This window comes from Gracilinanus agilis, chromosome 4, assembly GCF_016433145.1.
Source record: "Gracilinanus agilis isolate LMUSP501 chromosome 4, AgileGrace, whole genome shotgun sequence".
NCBI classification, from domain to species: domain Eukaryota; kingdom Metazoa; phylum Chordata; class Mammalia; order Didelphimorphia; family Didelphidae; genus Gracilinanus; species Gracilinanus agilis.
This window is the reverse complement of record NC_058133.1, coordinates 210144993-210170993: the sequence shown is the minus strand read 5'-3', so window position 1 is coordinate 210170993 and position 26001 is coordinate 210144993. Positions and strand designations below refer to the sequence as shown.

At 38.0% G+C, this 26001-nt stretch overlaps 1 protein-coding gene across 1 annotated transcript in view; it reads left to right on the top strand.

Moving 5' to 3' along the window:
* TMEM104 (transmembrane protein 104) overlaps positions 1–26001 on the top strand; it is a 93710-nt gene that overhangs the window by 41232 nt on the left and 26477 nt on the right. The window contains exon 9 of the mRNA XM_044672360.1: positions 20466–20559. Coding sequence (XP_044528295.1) covers positions 20466–20559 — 94 coding nt within the window. The remainder of the gene's footprint in view (positions 1–20465; positions 20560–26001) is intronic.

Sequence of the window (26001 nt, the reverse complement as noted above, 5' to 3'; positions counted from 1 at the left end):
TTTCTACCAGCCTCTTAGTTGATTCTCTAGGATTTTTTAAGTATACCATCATATCATCTGCAAAGAGTGATAGCTTAGTCTCCTTATTGCCTATTTTGATACCTTCAATTTCTTTTTCTTCTCTAATTGCTATTGCTAGTGTTTCTAGTACTATGTTGAATAATAGAGATGATAATGGGCATCCTTGTTTCACTCCTGATCTTATTGGGAAGGCTTCTAATTTATCCCCATTGCATATAATGCTTGTTGATGGTTTTAGGTATATATTGTTTATTATTTTTAGGAAGGGTCTTTCTATTCCTATACTTTTCAATGTTTTCAATAGGAATGGATGCTGTATTTTGTCAAAGGCTATTTGCAAGAGTTTTACAGTTTTTTGTTTTTTTTTGTCTTTGGACTTTTTAGAACCCATTCAATCATATCAATCGGTGATTCTTAGCTACTTTTTATTTATTATTAAGAATAATAATAACAATAGCCAACATTTATATTGTGCTTACATTTGATCCCCATAACAACCTGAGGAGGTAGGTGCTATTATTATCCCCATTTTATAGATAAGGAAACTGAGGAAGAAATTAAGTAATTTGCCCAAGATTACACAGATAGTAAGCATTTGAGTCCATATTTAAACTCGGGTCTTCTTGATTCTAGGCCCATCACTCTATACACTGCACCACCTATTCATGCTGCTTTATTTATTCATATTCTCTTTTCCCCACTTCCTTCCTTTTCTTTCTTTCTTGTGCTTATCTAATCATGCCTTAGATTTTTCTCTCTGTTGTAATCTTTAGCTTTAGGGTGCTGCCTGCCTCCCACTGGTGATCCAGTGCCTAGTAGCTCCTTTATGATGTTACCTTTAGGGATTTTATGCTTTCACAACTGTTATTCAAAACATATTTGTATTGTTTGCATGCTAAAGAATGATACAAATAACTTTGATTCATGAAGCAGTTAGGCTATTTTCTCATCCTGAAATAATACCATCTGAAGCAGTTAAAGTTATTGATTCTGGTTTTTATCTTCTCTATATTGTCTTTAAAAGAAAATATTTGATCCAATAGTTGTCTCCATTTACTCTCCCTCCACCAAGTAAACAAATGTTTTTATGATTAGTAGGTGAGAGGGTGGTAGCCCCCTATATCATGATTAAGTTAACTATCTTTATAACCTTCTAAGAAATTGCCTCCTTGGCCTTTGGAAATAGCAGTGCCTTTATTGTACAACATAGTACATAGTTCATCCATAAATATAAAACTCCATGTATCCTCTGTATGAGTATACCATTAGAGTATTTAAACCCTTACCTTCCGTCTTAGAATCCATATTGTATATTGGTTCCAAGGCAGAAGAGCAGTAAGGGCTAGGCAATGAGTCAACTTTTTCCCTTGGACTTGAAGTAGCATTTTGTTTTCCACTTGAAAAATAAAAGCCCAGGGTCACACAACTAGGAAGTGTCAGAGGCCAGATTTGAACCTAGGACTTTCTGGCTCTCAATCCACTGAGCCACCTAGCTGCCCCTGTTAGAGTATTTTTTAAGTTGATCTGTTCATTAGATGTAAATACTATACAAAAAATATTTCATTGTTATTTCTAAGAAATCTTTATTGACCAGTTCTCTATAAAAACCATATACACAGCTAAGATAAAATGGGTTATATAAGGTAGTATTACACATCATATCACAGATTTGGGGCATATAGATTTGAATAATTTTTTTATTTTCTTTTCATTATCATGCAAAACACACTTCCATATTGATCATTATTGTAAGAGCAAATGCATTCATAATCAAAACAAAACCAAAGATACCCTGATGTGAAAGACAACTCCAACAGTTTTCTTTGGAGATGGATAGCATTCCCCATCATAAGCCTTTCAAGAAGGGGCAGCTGGGTTGTTTAGTGAATTGACAGCCAGGCCTAGAGATAGGAGGTCTTAGGTTCAAATCTGGCCTCAGATACTTCCCAGCTGTGACCCTGGGCAAGTCACTTGACCCCCATTGCCTAGCCTTTACCACTCTTCTGCCTTGGAACCAATACACAGTATTGATTCCAAGATGGAAGGTAAGGGTTTAAAAAAAAAAAGTCTTTTAAGATTGTCCCAGATCATTGCATTTCTGAGAGTAGCCAAGTTTTCATGGATAATCATCATATAGTATTACTGTTATTATGTGCAATGTTCTTCTCCTGGTTCTACTTATTTTGCTCTGCATCAGTTCCTGCAGATCTTTCCAGCTTTTTCTGAAATCATCTTGCTTATCATTTCTTTTTTTTTTGTCTATTTGCTTTTTTATTTTTATGTTTTAGAAAAATTTTCCATGGTTACATGATTCATATTTTTACTTTCCCCTTCACCCCCCCTTCACACACATTCCCCCGTAGTCGACACACTTTTCCACTGGTTTCTTCATGTATCATCGATTAAAACTTATTTCCATATTATTGATAGTTGCATTGGTGTGGTTGTATCGAGTCTACATCCACAATCATGTCTGCATCAACCCACATGTGTTCAAGCAGTTGTTTTTTTATGTGTTTGCACTCCTGTAGTTCTTCCTCTGAATGTGGGTAGCATTCTTTTCCATAAATCCCTCAGAATTGTCCTGGGTCATTGCATTGCTGCTAGTACAGAAGTGCATTACATTTGATTTTACCACAGTGTATCAGTCTCTGTGTACAATGTTCTTCTGGCTCTGCTCCTTTCACTCTGCATCAATTCCTGGAGGTCATTCCAGTTTGCTTATCATTTTGCACAATAGAATTCCATCACCAACACGTACCACATTTTGTTCAGCCATCCCCTAATTGAGGGACACTTCCTCGTTTTCTAGTTTTTTGGCACTACAAAAAGCATGGCTATGAATATTTTTGTACAAGTAGGTAATTATATATTTTCAAGAAGCTACAGATATGCTCCCTATTTAGCTTTCCTTTTTCATTTTCTTCATGCTGAAAAATACTTCACATTTTCCCAGCAAAAATTTGGCATTACCCAAATCCAACTTGTTCTAGAATTGTCTGAGTAAATTAATAGAACTGCTAAAAGAATATTAGCCTAAAGTTCTTTAGTTCTGAGAAACTCTCTAAGAAAACTTAACTTCAGTAGAACATGAACTTGTCATATCCTCTGGTGACTAGAATCATTTATTGTACTTACTTTTGTATTTGAGGTTCTATCATTTCATTAGTGTGTACATTTAATATTAATGTCTGATTTTAACCTTTCCTTCTTTTCTCCTCTCTTCCTATGTAATCTTCCTTGGCAATCTTGTTTATTACCCCATGTCTTCAACAATACCTCTATGCAGATAACTTCCAAATCTGTCTTCAGCCCTGACTTCTCTTTTGAGTTCTAGACCTACATTTTCAAGTGCCTTCAGGACAACTCTATCTGTATCATTCCCTTGGTACCTCATACTCAACATGTCCAAAACCAATCTCATTACTATTCCCTGTTTTCCTGTCTGACTTCACTGTTATTGCCTGTGGCAACACTATTCATCTTTCCATCAAAGCCCAATTTAGATGTCTACCTCCATGAAGTCTTTCTTTCTTTTTATAAACCCCTACTTTCTGTCTTAGAATTGATACTAAGTATTGTTTCCAAGGCAGAAGAATGGTTAGGGCAAGGCAATGAGGGTTAAATGACTTGACTTGCCCAGGATCATATAGCTAGGAAATATTTGAGCTCTGATTTGAAACCAGGACCTCCTGTCTGTAGGCCTGGCTCTCAATCCACTGAGCCACCTAGTGGCTTCCCTTTCCTGATCTTTTGAGTCAACTTTTTCCCTTGGACTTGAAGTAGCATTTTGTTTTCCACTTGAAAAATAAAACCTTTATTTTATAATGTTCTGCATTATAGTGATCTGAATTTGTGTTATTCACCCCAAGTGTTCGATAAACTCCATATAGGTACTTCTAAACTGTCTCTCTTTGCTTATCACATTATTCTGTATGTAATATGTGCTTTCTAAGTTTTTATTTGAGTGAATGTTATTCACATCACCAGTGCTGATCAAATCAAATATCTAGGGAACCTCTAACCTAGTCCAATTCCAGAAGACTCATCACAGTGGGTGGTCATGGGAGTTGCAGAATCATGTGTCTGGGTTTGCCAGCATGGTAAGTGAGGTTCTTGATGGTCAAGGAAGTCAGGGGATGATAGTATGGGAGGTGAGGTGAAACCATGGACCAATTGAAGGATCCTGTGAAAGGGCTTAGAGCTTGAAAAGCTAGCATGTGAAGCTCACAATCTCAATCTCTCTCTCTCTCTCTCTCAATCTCTCTCTCTCTCTCTCTCTCTCTCTCTCTCTGCCATTGTTTTGGGCTTATGGAAAAAACCCTCTTTCTGCTATCCTGGCAAAGTGGCGGCATGGCAGAGATTGGTGTTGGGCCAAAATCTGAGAGCTGATCTTACTTTAAGTTAGAAAGGCTGGAAACCTTATTTCTTTCTTCCTCTTTACTAGTAAATACTTATAAATTCAGCTTAAAGTCTCCAAGATTCATTTTTATTCATAACAAAATTTTATTTTATTCATAAGTTACCTTTTGACCAGCTTTTGACAAGGAGCCTCTCTGAATTAACTTGGTTTATCTTTAGTGGTGGCCAGTCCCTTAGACTGGGAGATTCTACAAGAGCTTGTGTTCCTTGGCATAGTCTGAGTTGTCTTGGCCTCAAGGTCATATTGGAGAGGTCTTTAGTGGAGACATCCACTATTCACACAGCTACCATCTTGGCAAAGGCCTTCACCTCATTGAGCTATTGCAGTAACCTGCTGCTTGGTCTCCCTGCCTCATGGCTTTTAAACCCATCTTTCATGTAGCTGCCAAAGTGGTTTTCTTTAAGTCCAGAACTGACCGTGTCACTTCTCAATTCAGTAAACTCCAGTTGTTTCTGTTTGCCTATAGGTTAAAATATAAACTCTTTTGTTTGGCTTTAAAACCCTTCAGAACCTGTCCCTAATCTGACCTTCCAGCCCTATTAGACATTACTTCTTGTCTTGCATTTTTAAGGTCTACCCAAACTGACCTTATTGCTGTTCCTTACACATAGTCATCCTCATATCTCCATGTTTTTGTACTGGCCATCCTTCATGTCTGGAATTTTTAATTTCTTCATTTCTATTTCATGGAGACCTTTACATCTTCCAAAAAATTAGCTCAGGCACTGTCTTCTATGTGTAGCCTTTCCTAATTTCCCCAACTGCTAGTGCCCTCCTTCCCTAAACTACTTTGTATTTATTTTGTATTGCTTATGTCTATATGTATATAGCATGTCTTTCTTAGAATGCAAGTGAACTCATTGGAAATGGAGACTGTTTCATTTTTGTCTTTATATCCACAGTGCCTAGAACATAATCACCCTTGATAAATGCTTTTTAGTTAATACTCTAAGGACTGAAAAATACTTACCTAAGATGTGACACTCATAACTTAGCAGTAGAATTAAAAATAAAAGGAGAACCAAACTACTCCAGCTGTGAATTTGTGATTGCTTGGTCTCTTCTTTCCTTTGGATTGAATCATCTTAGACAGGAAAATCCTGTAAGAATCAAAAATTATGAGCCAGAGAAGCATACAAGTTTCTGGGAAATGAAAATTGGAATTCTTTAAAACATTTAATTCTACTCTAGGTATTTATATCCAGCTTTAAGTCAGGTAAAGAATTAATTTTGGTTATTCTTTAGCCCTAGCTAACTCACAGCTACAACTCCCTTCCAACAAGTATGGCTTTAGTAGCCTTGAATTCAACATTCTGGATCACCTCATGAGCTTAAAAGTACTTTTAGGATCACTTCATGGTGCTAGTTTGTATAGCCCACAAACAATGAATGGACAATGTGTTATATTTTATTCTTACTAGACCCAGCTTGCTTTTCCATATATACACAAGACCCATATGTATAGTAAATAACTATATTGTATAGCCCTGTTTATTTATAGTAAAAGAGTAAGCACAAGCCCCATTCGCCACTCTGAGAAGCTAGAACCACACCAGCTAGAAATGACAGAAATCTGAGTTCCAGCCTTGTAACAACAAGGCTCTGTGTGAATCTGCCTGCCTTTTATGTTTAAACCCCAGGAAATCACAGGTAGAGAGGACTGAAAGCTGTTGAAGCCTGAATTTTTGGCTCTTAGGAACCCTGACTCATTATAGTATAAAAACTAAGGGGGGAAACATGTTTTTAGAAGAAAATAAACAAGCCCATGCTTTTGGTACTACTCAAGTACCAATAGCCTACTGCAGACCACTCATATCAGCCTATTGGGCACAGTGTAGTTCACTGAGATAAGTAACTGCCTTTAGTTCCTTTCTAGTAAGTTCCCAGCTTTCTCTCTGCCCTAGTACTGGAGAAACACTCCATAACCATTTCCAGCTTGCCCAATTTTGGAGTTCCTTGACCACTTTTACTGTTCAAAGTCATTGATAGAAAGGAACTATATCCTTCTTTTAGATTTATTAAAGAGACCACTAGCTATCTGCCCTTCTGTGTTCATTTTCATTGCAGAATGTAGCATGGCAAGGGCACAGAGTGAAACTGAATACTCACTGTAGCCCCAGTACCTCCCATGTCCATCTGTCCAGCAGATGTTCTTTCTCCACTTCCTTCAGTCCCCTTCAGGAAGGGTATATTCCCACTTCTTCCTGCTACTTTTCTTTTTTTGGAGAGGATAGAGGGGAGAAAGAAGACTGGTGGTATTACTGAGCCCTGTCTAAACTTAAATCTTGATTGGCAACTATGGCTTATCCTTACCTAGAAAGAGGGAAAGTTATAACCTGAGAGCTTTTGGGGAATCGATGTTTGGGAAATATCAATCAGCTATAAATGATAAAGAGGCTTATAAGGACTTCTTGTAGGCAGCAAGACAACTTGGGAATATGGTGTGGAAACTTGAGTCCATAGGCCTAAGAACACCACTGTAGGGATAGGGGAGAAAAATGCAGGGACTGCCTTCCTGGGGACTGAAAACAGACACAGTCTGATCATTCCCCAAAGTTCCCCAAGTTTTTTTCAGGCAAATTAATCATCATGGGAGAAAAATATCATTAGCCCCATGCACCAATGAGTTCGCAAAGCCAGTTTTAAAAAAAATTCTTATTAAAAACATGCTAGCTTCAAAAATCTTTTCCAGAATGACAGAATCTGATAGTTAGAAGGGACTTCAGCAGCCATGTAGTCCAATTTGTACCTGAATGGAATCTCCAATAAGAGTCAAGTCATGGGGGCAGCTGGGTAGCTCAATGGATTGAGAGCCAGGCCTAGAGATGGGAGGTCCTAGGTTGAAATCTGGCCTCAGACACTTCCCAGCTGTGTGACCCTGGGCAAGTCACTTGACCCCCATTGCCCACCCTTACCAGTCTTCTGCCTTGGAGCCAATACAGAGTATTGACTCCAAGATGGAAGGTAAGGGTTTTAAAAAAAAATAAAGTCAAGTCATCTAGCCTTTTCAGTTTTTGCTTCTTTATGAAAATGGTCACAATTTTAGGTGCCATTTCTAGTTTAGCTTTCCTCCAGTATATTCCTTCATTTCTCCTTTCCTAGAGAGCCAACCCTTGTTATAATAATTTTAAAAAATGTATAGGGACAACTAAGTGGGTCAATAGATAGAGAGCCAGGCCTGGAGGCAGGAGGTCCTGGGTACAGATGCAGCTTCTGACACTTCCTAGCTATGTGACCTTGAGCAAGTCACTTACCCTAATTGTCTCACCCTTACTGCTTTTCTTCCATGGAACCAATACTTAGTATCAATTCTAAGACAGATGGCAAGAGTTTTAAAAATAATAACAAAACAAAAAGAATAGAAAACAATTCAGCAATATCAAATCTGATGTTATAAGCTGTGCTCTTCACCTGTAGAACACAGTCTCTGCAACAGAGGAGAATGTGGAAGAGGGAGGTGAGTGTCTTCTCATAGCTCTTCTCTGAGGCAAAGCTCATTCTTGCTTTCACATCAGTTTTGTTTGCTTTGTAGTGGCTGTTCTTTCCATTTACAGTTAGCTTTTATCAAGCACAATAAGCACACTCTCCACACCTGGCTAGTGACAGGTGTCCTCTGTTTCACCAAAGGAAGAACAACAAATGGCAGGATTGACTCCTCTAAAGGAAACTTAATAAATGAACAATGTTGGAATCCCGTCACCTTTCTCCCCTAGGACTAACACTAGTTAGTTGACACTCTTTTCCACTGAAACAATCCAGAAATAATTATTCTGTGTACACTGAGCCCAAATTTTGTTTAGGTCTGAGAGAAAGGCCCCTTGATGTTTATTTGGGGAGTTAAAGCTGCCACCTTATACGAAGATTGTTAGACAATAGTATGTGCGATGACATGTAAAGTGCTATGATAGGGAATCAAAAAGGAAAAACCACTAGAGGGTAAGGTAGTTGGGAAAGGTATCATGGAGGCAGTAGGAATTTAAACTGGTACTGGAAAGAAAGATCAACTTTGGTTAAGAGACAGTCAATCCAGATTGGGCAGAACAGCATGTGCAAAGTCTAAGACATTCTATAACTAGAATGAAGTTGTATGTTGGAGAGTAGTGGAAAATAACATTGGACAGGGTTAGGGTTAGATATTTTCATCCTTGCCAAAAAGTCAGACTCAAATCCAAATAATTTGGAAACTCCTCACTCAAGATTGCTTAACTTTGTAGTGGTAAATGTAACTTTCCATTGTTTTTCTCCAGCCAGCCATGTAGTAGAACATAGGAACAAAAGAAATTAGTCTAAAGGTTATTTTGTCGCTGTGCTTTAAGATATATGTGTGTGTGTGTGTATGTGTGTGTGTGTATATATATATATATACATATATATATATTATGTATGTATACTGTAAAGGTTAAATGGTAGGAGTTTGACAAAAGCGAGGAGAATAGTTTGACAAAACAGTTTAATTTGAGAAGTACAGATAGGAAATAGAAAGGAGAAAAGAGAGATTATTACTCTAATACCTTATGACTATACCTAAATTCCTAATCCTAACTAAAATTTCTAAAAACCCTACTCTGTCTTCAAGGACAGGTCCTTCTGCCTGGCCAGACCAGGCCTCTAATCTAATCTACTCTACCTAAATTTGATTCACTAACTACTTATCTACACTAATAAATGAACAGCCACCACCCACAACCTCCTTAAATAAGGTTTTATCCTTCAACTGTCACTAGTAAAAAACTAAGACAGTAGTGGCCCTTGACTAACAGATGGAGACTGACCTCCTGCTCCCTCCAGGTCCAGAGACAAAAGCCCTCAAACTCCTAACTTTCTTTCTTTAATCTCTTCATCTCCTCGGTCATGGAATCTTCAACTCTCCCACACAGACTCCTGTCAGCTCTGCTCTCTTACCTCTTAAAGAGACAGAGGGAGAGATTGAGAAAATCCCTTTAACAATATCTATAAAAACATTCCCACACACATTTCTGTTTTCCTATTGAGCAACTGAACAAAAGACATACTGTAGCTCCACTCTTAAGCATCTGTTATATAAAACAATAGCTATGTACATTGAAACCTTCCACTTGTAAAAATTGACACAAAGCTGTATAAGATACACTTACATAGCAAATATAGCTCATTATATATTTTATATGAATCAGATCATCTTGATTTAAGTTATTCCACATTCCTTCTTAATAATAACTCACTTTTATGTACCACTTAAAGGTTTATAGGACACTTTTCTCATGACAAAGTAAACAATATTATTATTTTTATTTTGCAGTTGGGCAAAATTGAATCTAGGAGTGCTTTGAATATCTTGTCCAGGATCACATAGCATGTATCAGGGCCAAAGTGATAAGCAGGGTGTCTCCTGACTATAGCTATTCTGTTTCTTCAGTCCCAAATAACATGTTATTAGTTTTCTCATTAAGAAGTTATGATGTAGGGGCAGCTGGGTAGCTCAGTGGATTGAGAGCCAGGCCTAGAGATGGGAGGTCCTAGGTTCAAATCTGGCCTCAGACACTTCCTAGCTGTGTGACCCTGGGCAAGTCACTTGACCCCCATTGCCCACCCTTACCACTCTTCCACCTAGGAGCCAATACATAGAAGTTAAGGGTTTAAAAAAAAAAAAAAAAAGAGGTTATGATGTTACTAGGTGTTACTACACTAAATGGGAGTTTGTTCATACCACTCCTAGGAAGTGAATGGAACTAATTAGTGAACCATTCCTTGTTTACATGAACATCCTTTTAAAATGGGTATTAATCTGGTTACAGTGACTTTTTCCTTTTCTACTTCTGGCTTTCTGAGCAAAAGCGTTATCCGGTCAGAAATATCTCAGTGTTCAACCCTACCTATTTCTCTCTCTCTCTTTCTCTTTCTTTCTCTCTCTTTCTCTCTCTCTCTCCCCCGCCCCCATCTCCCCCTTCTAATCCTACCATGGTCTCCTTTCCTTCTCCTTCCCCACCTCCATCTTTCAGACATAGATTATACCCTTTTAAATGCTCCTGAAAAATATATCTTCATATCTCCAGCAGCTCAATGGATCAGATTTGTCTTAAATACAGAAGCCTATCTATTGTCCTTAAATTCCACTATTAATTAGATGGGGTGAATAGATTAGACCTTCTCAGCCCTACCTCCTTTCAACTTGCTGCTACTTGCTATTTTTTTTTTTTTTTTTTTTTACATTTTTAAACCCTTAACTTCTTGTATTGGCTCCTAGGTGGAAGAGTCATAAGGGTGGGCAATGGGGGTCAAGTGACTTGCCCAGGGTCACATGGCTGGGAAGTGTCTGAGGCCGGATTTGAACCTAGGACCTCCCATCTCTAGGCCTGATTCTCAATCCACTGAGCTACCCAGCTGCCCCTGCTACTTGCTCTTTTAAAGTGAACATAAGCCTATTCTATTAGGAATAGTATCTTGAGAGGGAACATAGTCCAACTTCAAGTCTTGCCTCTCTCATATACTGGATACGTGATCCTGGACAAGTGACCGTACCTCTCTAAGATACAAATTTAAGCATTTGTAAAGGAAGTTCCTCACTAGGAGCAATTAAATCATATGTCCAATGATCACCATTATTCTCATCCTCCCATCCTCCCCCACAAAGAATCTTCTGGCACCATATGAACATTATCTTGATTCCCTCAATCAAGACACTAGAAAACATTTTTATCAATCCTTGGCTACTCATTGATCCAAAAGGGTAAGAGGATCTCTTGGCCACCATAATCTATAGATAGATCAATAGACAGATATAAATATAGTATAAGTATTCTCAAATCTAATTACCAAAAGTGTAAACAACTCCATTTAACTCAGAAGTTGAGAGGTCTGTGACCCATGTGTGCTAGAGTGAGTGACGTATCAGAATTTACTGACTGCCTCCTGGGCAGTCCTAAGAAAAGTGTCTGTTGTGATTGGACACGTAAACTAGGAGAAAGGCACAGGAAGTGATGCAAAAGAAGCCCCTTTAAAAGAGAGTTCAGTGAGTTCAGCTTCACTCTTGTTCGTATCTTGAACCTGAAGAACTCTTCTTGTTCAGGACCTGGACCTGGAGGAACACCGGACCTGGGACCCTGAGACCTTGGTGAGACTGTTCTTAAATCTTTCCCTTAGAACTACACGTGGTGAGTGTAAAAACTAAATTGGCCTGGATTCTGTGAAGGAACTTTCCTTTCAAGAGAGGACCAGAAACTGAAGCTTTTGCTTCTTTCATCCCTGATCTTCAGGCCTCAGGCCTTGGCCTAAAGACTAGTTAGATCTGCTTGGGCTAAACCAGGACTGGAGCGAATTATTTAGTGTGTCATATTATCTTACCTTATCCTCTCTTTAATTTTCTTACTTTCTCTCTCTCTTTTCATTTGTAAATAAACTTCCATAAAAGTCATTTGACTTGAGGTTATTCTTTAACTGGGAATTGATAATTATTCAATTCCCTGGCGACCAAACTTTTTAATATTCACCCAAACAAAACCCCTTTACCCCTTACACTATGACCAACTTAAGGATTTTATTATAACCAGAAAATTTTTCTTTTCAAGTAAATTTGTCCTGATAATAGCATTTGGGAGATAAGGATTATTTTAGGAATTGACTTCTGTAATGGTATATGGGCTTAACTAAGAGACTCAAGAATAAGCTGGCTTTTATTTAAGAAAAAGGGTGAGGGGAGAGGCAATATATTAAAACAGTATTGAACATTGCTATTGAAGAAGATTAATAATTCATAAATTGCTTTTGTGCCAGCCTGAACCTAATACATTTAATTTCATTTAGTTGCTGGTGCTTCTCTCTCTCTCCTGGAGACTGTGCAACCTCTGTCCAGGACACAAGACCACTTTTATTGTTGTGTCAGGACTCCTTGACTTCCTTCTTGAGTCATCTATTCTTTCTTGCTTTGAATTCCTGCTCCATTGCTGCTATTCTGTTCTGGCTTGTGCTAATTTTCAAGACACCTGTTCCTTAATTATTTCCAGCCTTTGTCTGTCTCTGTCTCAGTCTCAGTTGCCTCTGATGTATGGTCTCAGTTGCATCTGATGCATGAGCTAATCAGCTTTTTGAAAGGGGCTGATATTTAACAGTCTGTGTTTGCTGTGACAAAGTTGGGTCATGAATGGTGTACTTGACTCTGTGTGCTTAGTTATTTTAAAATTGTTTTAAAAATCAGTCCTGTCTGCTGTCCAGCTTTGAATATTAAATTGCTAGTGTCCTCGAAAAAAATCTCTTCACAAATACTTTCCCTATTATTATAGAAGGCAATCCTGGTCTGTCAGGCTCATCCTAGGAGTCAGTCTGGACTCCTCACCATCTCTCAGCCTTCCATATCCAATCTATTGCCAAGGCTTGTGTATTTTACGTTTGCAAAATTTCTCAAATGAGCCCCTTTCTCTCTCCAGACATTGCCACCACTGTAGTGCAGGATTTCATCATCTTATTCCTGGACCATTATAATATCCTGCAGTGGGTCAACCTGCCTAAGTTGCTTACCATGCTAATCCATTCTCCATTCAACCACTAAAATTATTTTCCTAAAGCACAATTTTGATCACGGCATCCCCTTGCTCAGTGAACTTTAGTGGTTTCCCTATTCAGGGTTCGAATTAAAAATGCTCTGTTTGGCATTCAAAGCCCTTCATAACCTATACCAACCTTTCCAGTTTTTTTTTTTTAAACTCTTGTACTTCGGTGTATTGTCTCATAGGTGGAAGATTGGTAAGGGTGGGCAATGGGGGTCAAGTGACTTGCCCAGGGTCATCCAGCTGGGAAGTGGATGAGGCCAGGTTTGAACCTAGGACCTCCTGTCTCTAGGCCTGGCTCTCACTCCACTGAGCTACCCAGCTGCCCCTCCAGTTTTTTCACATGTTACTCCTCCAACATATACTCTTTGATCCAATTGTCAATCCTGGCCTTTTTGTTGTTTTACAAGTAAGTTACTCTATTTGTCAGCTCAAGACATGTTCTCTCATTGTTCTCTTGCCTGGAAAGTTCTCCCTCCTTATCTCTCACTGCTGACCTCCCTGACTTCCTTTAAATCCCAATTAAAACCCCACCTTCCACAGAAAACCTTTCCTGTTGCTTTCCTTTTGTTAATTATTTCCTATTTATCATATCATATATATATGATCACATATATACACATACATATATTTTCTCCCCCATTAGATTGTAAATTCCTTGAGGACAGAGACAATCTTTTGTCTCTTTTTGTATCTTCAGCTCTTGGCACAGTGTAGGTACTTAATAAATGTTTATTTGATCAATTAATTGGCAGGCATTGTGGTAGACCACGAGGGTACAAATATGAAGAATGAATTAATCACTACTCTCTAGGAGTTCATATATATGTTCTGTATCCTCAACTAGAACTGTAAAAACTCTTAGAAGGCAGGGCATATCTTCTATCTCTAATGTATCTCATTTTCTTAAAATAATGAGCACTCAATAAATGTTTGATGATGAAGTAATATGTAGTGCTAGTTAGTGGAAGAATATATGTGACCACATAAAAATCCACATCCATCTACTTGCAACACAATAGTCATATTCATAAAGACTAGTTTTTCTAATTCAGTAAAATAGTTTTTTGGTAGTTTGATAGCTATGGCACTAAATAAATAGATTAATTGGGTAGGATGGTCATTTTTATTATGTTAGCTCCATGTTTTTCCAATTATTTTTATTTTTTTGTTTATTATTTATTATTTATGTTTTTCCAATTATTTAGATCTCATTTTAATTGTGTGGAAAGTGTTTCATAGTTGTGTCCGTATAATTCCTATGTATGTCTTGGCAGATTCCTAAATATTTTATTTTGTCTAGGGTAATTTTAAATGGCATTTCTCTTTCTAAATCTTGCTACTGGGATGTATTGGACATATATAGAAATGCTGATGATTTATGTGGGTTTATTTTGTATCCTGCAACTTTGCTAAAGTTGTTGATTATTTCCACTAGTTTTTTTAGTTGATTCTCTGGGATTCTTTAAGTAGACCATCATGTCATCTGCAAAGAGTGATAGCTTGGTCTCCCATTTTAATACCGTCAATTTCTTTTTCTTCTCTGATTGCTACTGCTAGTGTTTCTAGTACAATATTAAAAAACAGAGGTGATAATGGGCATCCTTGTTTCACTCCTGATCTATTTGGAAGGCTTCTAATTTATCCCTGTTGCAGATGATGCTTGCTGATGACTTTAGATATATACTGTTTATTATTTTTAGGAAAAGCTCTTCTATTCCTATACTTTCTAGTGTTTTTAATAGGAATGGGTATTGTATTTTGTCAAAGGCTTTTTCTGAATCTATTGAGATAATCGTGTAATTTTTGTTGGTTTGCTTATTGATATGGTCAATTATGTGGATGGTTTTCCTAATATTGAACCATCCTTGCATTCCTGGTATAAATCCCACCTGATCATAATGAATAAACCTCATGATCACTTGCTGGAGTCTTTTTACTAGTATTCTATTTAAGATTTTTGCATCTATGTTCATTAAGGAGATTGGTCTGTAGTTTTCTTTCTCTGTTTTTGGTCTGTGGCTTTTGGAATATTAGTGTCATAAAAGGAATTTGGTAGAACTCCTTCTTTGCTTATTATGTCAAATAATAATACGCTGGGTTTATACCCCAAAGAGATCATAATGAAAAAGACTTGTACAAAAATATTTATAGCTGGGCTCTTTGTGGTGTCAAAAAACTGGAAAAAGAAGGTATGCCTTCCAATTGAGGAATGACTGAACAAATTGTGGTATCTGTTGGTGATGGAATACTATTGTGCTCAAAGGAATAATGAACTGGAGGAATTCCATGTGAACTGGAATTGATGCAGAGTAAAAGGAGCAAAACCAGGACAACATTGTACATAGAAACAGATAGATACACTGTGGTAAAATTGAATGTAATGGACTTCTCTACTAGCAACAATGCAATGATCCAGGACAACTCTGAGGGAATTATGAGAAAGAAAGCTATTCACATTCAGAGGAAGAATGTGGAAGTAGAAACACAGAAGAAAAACAACTGCCTGATCACATGAGTGGATGGGTATATAATTAGGGATATTGACTCAAAATGAACACCCTAATGTAAATATCAATAATATGGAAATTGGTCTTGGTCAATGACACATGTAAAACCCAGTGGAATTGTGTGTGGGCTATGAGAGGGTGTGGGAGGAGGGTAGGGATAGAACATGAAACCTATAACCATGGAGAAATGTTATAAATTAATAAATTAAATAAAAATTAAAAACAAAAAACCAAAGCTAGGCTTTGTTCTTACTCCTTTGTCCTGACTTCTGCTCCCATTCTTAACTTCCCTTGCTGCCTAAGTCCCCAATAACTATTGGACTTCTCTCTTGTGATCTCACCCCTTTAACTCTTTGTAAGCTTCATGTATTACTTCCTTAATGAATGCTGATCTAACCTATCCTAGGACTACCCTTATACTTTCCCAAAATAACTTTTTTTTTAAGACCTTACCTTCTGCCTTGGAATCAATACTGTGTATGGGTTCCAAGGCAGAAGAGTGCTAAGGGCTAACTTTTTAAAGAGGGGGTCAAAGGAAAGGAAATGCTCATCTGTCAGTCTGTTTCTAAGGCAACTCTTTCGAAGTTTCATTGTATTGTATCCTACTCATTGTATTCGTCAGATTAGGAATAATGTCTCCATGCCAATAGAACATTTCAGGCCCCCCCCCATCTGGCCCGAGGGCTGTAGTTTGCCCATCACTGGGCTAGGCATTGGGGATCAAGTGACTTGCCCAGGGTCACACAGCTGAGAAGTGTCTGAGGCCAGATTTTAACCTAGGACCTCCCGTCTCTAGATGTGGCTTTCAATCCACTGAGCTACCCAGCTGGCCCCTACAAATAACTTCTGAAACAGAATTTCCTTCTCACTGTTTGCCTTCAGATAACTCCCTGTTTTCTTTTACTTGGGACTAACTCCAGAATACATATCCCAGTATTTGTCCCTATGTCTTGTTAGGTTAGTGTCAGAATCCTTAACCCTTGGTTTTGTACTCCATTTAGTAGTAAGTGGAAGTGCCTTTAGAAGAAAGGTCTATGAGTGACACACAGAAATAGAAAGCATCTTTTGTTTGCATTTTACACAGTCCTAATTGTCCTATTTCCAAAATTATGTTCCTTTCTTAACTAAAACTATTCAAAAGTCTATATACAGCTCTGTCGCTCATTGAATTAGTGGCACCTAAATGAGTACTGGATATCCTTGTCATTTAAAAAAAAATTTTTTTTTTTAAACCCTTACCTTCTGTCTTGGAGTCAATACTGTGTATTGGCTCCAAGGCAGAAGACTGGTAAGGGCTAGACAATGGGGGTCAAGTGACTTGCCCAGGGTCACCCAGCTGGGAAGTGTCTGAGGCCAGATTTGAACTTAAGACCTCCCATCTCTAGGCCTGACTCTCAATCCACTGAGCTATCCAGCTGCCCACCTTGTCATTTTTCACATAGAGAAGCTGAAGGTCAGGAAGGTGAGACTGACCTCTACTTAAGCAGAGGATTGGGGAGCTGAAGCAGAAATTGTTACCAATGTGTGTGCTGTGGTCCTTTGGGAACATTTGTAGCAAATGACTTTGTATTTATTCATCTTCCCCAAGTCACTTCCTTCTCCCACCCTTCAAAAAGAAACTCATCAGTGGAAAGCTTCCCTGAAGTGGTAATTTTCCTAAATGACTTAGTGATGGTGCTGCATACAGACTTGCTAAAGAAATCTAGATGGTGACTCTGCCTGCATGACTGCATTCTTAGCATCCTACTCTAGAGGTGGAATGAAAGGGAAATAAGTTCAAAATCCTAGTTGCCCCTAGGTTTTTCCCAGAACTACCTGACTCCCCAGCTTCCCCAGTCCACCTGGGTGGGTAGGCTTTACCCTATATTGAACAAAGTCAGTAGAGATCCTTAGTCTCACAAATGAAAAAGAGCTCTCACTTTTGTTCTTCCTCTCCATTCCTGGTGACTGCCAAGAGACCTTATCCGCCCTGCCTAATTAGAGCCTTTTCCTTGAGCAACACTTTAGTCTTTAATGTCATTCATTCTCACAGCAGTAATGGACTTGGATAAGAGGTCACAGCTTCTTCACACATCCTGCTGTCTCCACGCCCCCACCCCTTCCACATCCCTCTTCTAGGCAGATTGGGGTGGGGGAAGGTAGTACAGCTCATCCTTCCCCATTTTGCCAAGCGCCTGCCTGTCACAGGGGCCATGATGAGCAGCTTTAATGTATTCACTGAGATCACAGGACTAGATCCTATCTCCCAGAAGTTTGTCCCTCTCTCCTCTTTCAGGAGCCCAGTCCAGTGCATCTCTGGTGGGTATCATTAGCATTAATGTGAGAGAATGGCACAGTGTAAATGTTAATAAGATCTGATGCTAAGAGCAGCTTCTGAGTGGCAGATTGGAAATGGAACCATCGTCTTAACTCCAACTAACAGCTAAATTCTTCTCCAGCACTCTAAGTAGCAAATTTGGCATGGAAGTCTTCTCCACACCCCTGAGTCAATACTTTAATTTTTGTAAAGAGGATTCAAGTTTTTCAGAGGTCAGTTTCCAAGGGAAATGGAGAAAAATCTTTTGTAAGTTCTTTTTCCAGCTGTTAGAAGGAGAGAGAGAGAGAGAAGAGAGAGAGCTAGGTGTCCCAGATGATCCAGAGTTGCAATCCATTCTCCCATTTCCCAGTAAATCTTTGGCAGATTTGGTTCCTTTTTTCATCCTGTAATGCTACTGCTCTGAGTAGTTTTGCCCTGGGGGTCAGTCCAGCTATTCTTCCCCAGGACTCTTCTTCATCTCTTCAAACTAAAAGATTTCTCTGACTAATTACTATCTAATTGGTTGTTTATTCCAGGACACCTCGTCAAGTATTTAGTCAGTTTATGTTGAATTAATCTATGTCTTTTCATTCTCCTTTTCCTGAGATGTAGTACAGAATTCTCCACAAAGGTCACTTAACCACCTACTTTTTTCCCCTGTTACAATTATTATACTTTACTCTCCATTCTGTTTTCCCCTTGTTTATCCTACTCTCTCTCCTTTCACCCTGTCCACCCTCAAAAGTGTTTTATTTCTGACTGCTTGCCTCCCCCATTTTGCCCTCCTTTCTCTTAGCCCTTCCTCCTTCTCTTTTCTACTTCTCCACGTTTTCCTGTGGGATAAGATATATTTCTGTACCTGAGTGAGAATATTCTTCTCCTTTTGAGGTAATTCCAATAAGTTTAAGGTTCAAGGTTTCCTTCTCACTCCCCCATCTTCCCCTCTACTGTAAAAAGCTCTTTCATGTGTCTTTTATGTGAGATAATTTACCCAATTTTACCTCTTCCTCAATTCTTCTCTCAATTCATTCCTTTCTTATCCCTTAATTTAATTTTTTTAGATATCATCCCAACATATTCATCTCTCACCTTTGCCCTCTATATATACTGCTTCTAACTGCCCTTATGATAAAAGCAATGGAATTTGACTATAATATTCCTGGGAATTTTCATTTTGGGATCTCTTTCAGGAGGTGATTGGTGGATTATTCAATTTCTATTTTAACTGGTTCTAGACTATTGCCTCACTTACCAAGCTGTCAGCTCTCTTTTTCATTATTTTCTCCCATTACTTGAATTTCTTTTCCCCATCTTTCCCCAACTTCTCTTAATTGTTTTTTAGAATCCTTTTTGAGCTCTTCCAGGAATTCTTTTTGTTTCAATGACAGGAACTGGCCAGCCAGTGTCCTGCCGATTCTGGAGTCTCCAAAAGCAGGCAGGTAAGAGGAGTGATAAAGGACCAGGAGGACCAGATTTGCCAATTGGCAAACAAGGCACTTTATTGAGAGTAATCATGGTTTTTATAGGAGGGGAAATACAAGCTGGAGTTTCTACCCAAGCTTTCTATACACATGGTAACAGGTACTGTTTTACAGAGAGACACTCAGAAAATCAGTGATTTTCTAGGGTACATCTCATGCAGGGACTAGAGGACCAGGGGGGGTGACCATAGGTTACATGAGACATACACAAAGATTTGCCTAGGTTGCATGATATATATACAAGAGCTTGCCTGGGTTTCTAGGGGTGATGAACATAAACATAACCTAGATGCAGAAGGAAAGAAGGGAGGGGGAATGGGCCTGAGCCTTGCTGAGGGTCCCTGGACCTGAGGGTCTCAGCCTGCCACATTTTTGGACTTGAGGTTAATTCACATTTTCCTTTGAAGCTTTGGATACAACAGTACTAACTTTGTTGTTTTCTTCCAAGTTTGTGTTTTGGTCTCCCCCCAAAAAATTCTATGGTCTATTCTTAGCAATTCAGTGATCCAAAGCTATACCAATGGACTCATGATAAAAAATATTATCTATTTCCGGAGAAAAAAGAACTGAGTATGAATTCAAACCAGAGTAAATTTTTTTTTAATTTCTATTTGAGTTTCCTTCCACAGAAAAATATGGGAAATATGGGAAAATGTTTTACATGATAGTGAATAGGAAAGTGAATAGTTAATAGTTTTCATTTCTGATTCTATCCCTACTCCTCAAATTTATCCAAGTCCAAGGATAATTTAAACTAACTTAGCTTAAGCTAACCCAAATGTAAATTCAATTAGACATCAATTCAATTAGACATTAGAAGTAGAATAAGTAGAGTAGAAGTAGAGGCTCTCTTAGAGTCAAGATAGTTGGAGGTAACTTGGTAGTACAGTGAATAGAGGGCTGACTCTGGAGTTAGGAAGACCTGATTTCAAATCCAACCTCCAACACTTACAAGCTATATGACCTTGGGCAAGTCACTTAACCCCTGTTTGCATTAGTTTCCTTATCTGTAAAATAGAATGAGAGTAGCAACTACATCACAGGGTTGTTATGAGGATCAAATAAGATAATATTTGAAATAGTGCTTTGTACACTGCCTGCCACATAAATAATAGACATATAAATGCTAATTAATATTATTATAGTTCCCTACCTGAACATTAAGTTATTTACAGACTGACCTTTTTATTCCTTTACTCTGATTTTTCTCTCTAGGCTGTGTTCACACTACTCCTTGGACCTTTCACTTTCTTTGATGTCCAGAAGACCAAGTACCTCCAGATCTTGACATCTCTGATGAGATGGATTGGTAAGTCTGAGAAATATTACAAGCCTCTCCAATTTCCTTTGCCTTTTTCTCCCCTACTTCCTCACATAACTTCCTGGAAATTCCATCTATCTAACATAATCATAACTGACAGTGCCTTCTTTCGAAAGAACTTGAGCACAAAATTCAAGAAATAATTTTAAGCACCTGTGGGAGAGCACTTCACATATATTGTTTCACTTATCTCCAACTAGTCCTGCAAATAAACAGGAGACTTAGGTGTATTCTTTGTATCACTGGCTTTTTTTTTTTAATTCAATTTTTTTCTTTTTATTTAGAATATTTTTCCATGGTTACATGATTCATGATCCCACCTCCCTTCTTTCCCCACTCCCAGAGCTGACAAGCAATTCCACTGTTATACATGTATCATTGTTCAAAACCTATTTCCATGTTATTCATATTTGTAATAGAGTGATCTTTTAACATCAAAACCCTAATCATATCCATATTGAACTACATGATTGATCATATGTTTTTCTTCTGCATTTCTTCTCCCACAGTTCTTTCTCATATGTTCTTCTAAATTGTTCTGGGTCATTGCGTTGCTGCTAAGTAGAAAAGTCCATTACATTTGATTGTGCCAGTGTATCAGTCTCTGTGTATAATGTTCTCCTGGTTCTGCTCCTTTCAATCTGCATTTATTCCTGGAGGTCTTTCCAGTTCACAAGGAATTCCTCCAGTTCTTTAATTCTATTTTTAAAAAATTTAATTTTTTTTCAATTACACATAGAAAAAAATTTTAACAATTGTTTTCTGATATTTTGCAATGCATATTCTCTCCTCCCTGAGATGGTAAATAATTTGATATAATTATACCAGTGCTGTCATGCAATATATATTTCCATATTTCTTATGTCATGAAAGAAGACATGGATTACATATATAAGAAAAAACTCATGAGAAAACGAAGTGGAAAATGGTATGTGTTGATCTTCATTCAGAATCTCTCTACTTCTTCTCTTGTGGTGGATAGAAGACTTTTCATCCTGTGTCCCTTGGGGTTTTCTTGGATCCTTGCATTGCTGATAATAGTTAAATGCTTCATAGTTGATCATTGTACAATATTGCTGTTGCTGTGTACAGTGTTTGCCTAGTTCTGCTCACTTTGTATCAATTGATATGTTTTTCCAGGTTTTACTGAAATCATCCTATTCATCATTTTTTAAGGCACAGTAGTATTCCATTACAACCATATTCCATAACTTATTTAACCATTCCCCAGTTGTTGGACAACCCCTCAGTTTCCAATTTTTTATCACTACAAAAAGAGCTGCTATAAATGTTTTTGTACATATGTCTTTTTATCCTTTTTCTTTGATCTCTTTGGGATACAGACCTAGTAGTGATATTGTTGGTTCAAACAGTATGCACAATTTTATGGCCCTTTCCATTTTAACTACGAGGAACCAAGAACTCAAAAAGATAAATGACTTAGCCAGCTTCATATAGTGATGAGGTAGGGCTCTATTGCAAGATAGCACTGCATTCTTGCTGAAACAGAATACTAATTGCTGTGTGTGAAGGCTAAATACTTTCCCCTGTTCCCTTCAAAGAGTATAGAACCAGCCATTGATTATTAGTTGCCATGTGTGCTGCTGACCCTGGAGTTATAAACTCCCCAGGGCATTCATTACCCCTGAAGAGGCACTGCAGCCAAAGAATTTCTTTTAAAACAAAGCCCTATTTGACAGGATCAGTCTACTTCATAGGTACAGTTTGGGAAAATGCACATTTAACAATTGTATCACAGATAATTCAGCCAAATCTGTCCTAGGCCCAGAAATTGAGGATACTATCTTATCCACCTAGACTTTAGTGTGTAAGGATTTGGAATTCTTGCTTCCTTATGTCTAAAAATCCTCTATCCAGGGGTGAATAGCACATTTGTTTTGGTTGGTTCCAGTACTTAGAGGAAGAAATGAACCTATTAACATCTCCAGCACATTTTATTAGGGATGAGTAGAGCTACTATTTGTTGGTTGGGTGATGTGATGTGTTCGAAGAAATGTTCCTTTTGCACAAGAGGTGAGTGAGTTGCCAGAGAAGAATGTTGTGGAAGAAAGGGAGCCCTGGATAAGTGGATGGCCAAATACAGGGCCCTGGTTTCTAGTAGCTAAATTCTTATTTACTGTTTATGGAAAACCTTTTTTGTGTGACAAGGAAAAATCTCTTTACTCTGTGGAATTGGTGGGATGAATGTTTGATTAGGAAAGTGAGACTATATTAGAAAGGAGTATTCCATGGCTCTTAATTGACAGGTCTAGAGAGGCTGGTCAGCTAACACAAAGAGACTAAAAATGCCTTTTATTAGATAGACATACCTGAGCTTTTGATCTTTAAAGACTGCCCTGAAGGTGTAGGAAAAGATCAGTGGATTTGGGTAAGAAAGATCAGTGAATCTGGTAATCACACAAATGAAAAGGCTTTGCTAATGGAGGGGAGAATTAATATACTAGAGGTGGAATCATTCATCTAGAGATTTTCAATGAAGAATGTGTTAAACCTTGTGGTAACTAGAAAGGAAAATAGCGGGTTGGAATGATCATGATTGGGAATTAGAATTAGATTTCCCTGAAAAGTTCTACTTTCTCTGATCATTGGAACCACCCACGTACTTGTGGATATGAGGGATTGGTGGAATGAGTTCCCTGAAGACAAGAGCTGAGGTTGGCACTATGGCTTGAAAAATAGGGTGCTATCAAGCAAATACAGGGCTGCAAGATATTAGCAGCCATGTTGTTGTTGTTGTTGTTATTATTATTATTATTATTATTATTATTATTATTATTATTAACAAGGGATCTATACCAGTTTTTACTGGAGGCTTTAGAGGAAATATCACTTGGAGAAGTATTACCCTTACTCAGTTCATGAGTGCCTCATTTAATTTTAACCCTGAATCAAAGGGTCTACTGTGGCCCCTGTCCAGAATAGTTGAGATGAGTTTATTTAGTTACAAGTGGTTATAAGTTATGCTTTCACTTTGGCTCACTGAGCCAGAGTCTTTGTGTGAGCTTCAGGATAGTCACAGACAGTATCCTGAACAGCAGAACTTTGAATTTCTCTCATTATAGCTTTACTGTTGCCCTGTCTCCTTCTAACCCTTTCACTAAGCATGACTTCTTCAGCACTTCAGTTCTAATAACACCATATCACAATGTAAAAAGAACTTCTTCTTTCATGAAAGGACTCAAAATTGACTACTAACACTGTTCAAATAATTTTTAGGCATCCTTTTATCTAAAAAACATAACTTTCTCAGCTGTAATCAGGATAATAGAACCTTAACTTTGGAAGAAAACTCATAATCCAACCTGAAAGACCATTTATAATTTCCTTGACATTATTCCTTGACTTGTCATTTAGTCTCTGAACACTTGCAGTTCCAGAGAGATCACTATATTCCATAGCTATAATTGTTAGGAAGTTCTTCATTAAAGTGAATCAAAATCTGCCTTCCTATCACTCGCATTTTTGCTAATTCTACCCTTAGGAATGGCACAGAATAAGTCTTATTCCTTTCTCTAAAGTAGCCTTTCTTAAGGAAGATTGTTATCATAACTCCATCTGAATCTTTTCTTCTTCAGACTCAGCAACCATAATTCTTTTAACTGTTCCCTATGTAACATGATTTCCAATCTTTCACCATCTCATTCATCTTCCTCAGGATTTATACAGCTTTGCCAAGGTGGGTAGGGCTCAACAATGCTCCAGCTATCATCAGATCAGAAGCAGAGAGCAGTGCTTCTCTTCTCTCTCTGATTCTGATTATACTCTTATCTATCCTACAATATTATTAACTTTTTTAGTCATATCACAGTGCTATCATAATAGTCACCTAAAACTTCATGGTCATGTCTCTATGCCATCTTCATCCTATATTTGTGCAGTGGACTTTTTCAAACCAAATGTTTGACCTTACATTTATCACTAGCAAATTTCATCTTCTTAGCTTTGACAAACTAGTCTGTTTTACCAAAATTTCCAACTTATCAAGATCTTTTTTAAAACTTGATTCTGTCCAGGGGATCTAGGAAGCTCAATGGATAAAGTGCTAGGCCTGGAAGTGGGAGATCCTGGGTTCAAAACTAGCCAAAGACATTTCTTAGCTGTATATAAGTCACTTAACCCAGTAACCCAGATTGCATAGCCCTTACTACTTTTCTGCCTTTGAACTTATTATTAATTCTAAGACAGTCAATAAGGGTTTTAAAAAAAAACCAAAATTTGATTCTCACATTCAGCATAGTAACTCTTCCTTCCAACTTTGCATCATGTAAATCTGAAATTCATCTATCTTTGTCCCCCTGAGAAATCGCATCCAATACATAGCATAGTTCAGTTGGTCTAATCATATATGTTACTCTTAGAGGTAGTTCTGTCATCTTAAATTTCTATGCTCTAGAAATCTGGTACAAGTCAGCTTCACTGCTTATTGTGGGAAAACCATAACCATATGAATGGTTAGTAATACCAAGTAACTTAGTAACACCAAGATTAGCCAACCCCAAGAATAACAGCATTAACACCAAATCACCCTAAGTAATAGAAGTGTTTGTCTCTATAAGGCTGAAGCCAGGGTGGCCTAGAAACACAGGATATCTCTTTCTTTTTTTAATAGTTTGTGAACATTAAAGATTTGCAAGCCCCTTCAAAGAAAAAGGAGTAGTCTTTTCAAGTAGTGGTGTGTAAAGATGAAAAATGCAGTCTCTTCATTAATCCAGATCCTTTTGACCCAGCTATATCAGGCCACCCTCACCCTGTGTCCCCGAGAACTGATACCTGTTTGGCTCCCAATTGGTCAGTCCTGCTCTCACTGTATTGACAGTGGGGAAGAGGATCATTAAATCTTGGCACAATTACTGTGTCCTCTTCTTATTTTCTTCCCCTTGTCAGAGAGGACAGGGGCCATGTTAGGAAAATTGTAGGGGAAATTCATGCTTTAAATGTGATCAAGGGGATGGCTGCCCCAGATAATGATAGTTAATAGCCTTCACACTTTGCTCTGGCAATGGTGCAATGGATTTTTTCTGTTTTATTAAGAGATAGAAAATTACAAAAATAGAAGAAGGGGGCTTACAGTAAATAGTGATTTTTGGCAGGGCAGAATGTGAAACAAACTGGATTTAGTTCAGATCCAGAACCCCACCCTCAGAGGAAGTTTTGACCTCTTGCCAGAAAGGCCTCTAGGTCCATATAGGTTCCATCTTTTGCTGTATTTTGCCTATTTTGATCTAAGCGTTGTGGACATACTTTCCCTCTGCACTAGGCTGCCATCTTTTCCAGATTAAAAAAAAAAAGCTTCTGAAGCAAAGAAAGTATTTAGAAGTTGAATCTGGCTGAGCTTCATAGCAAGATAAGGCTTTCATCCCTTGAGTGCCTCTCCCTCTCCCTCTTCTCTTAACTAGTAGGACCTAGTGT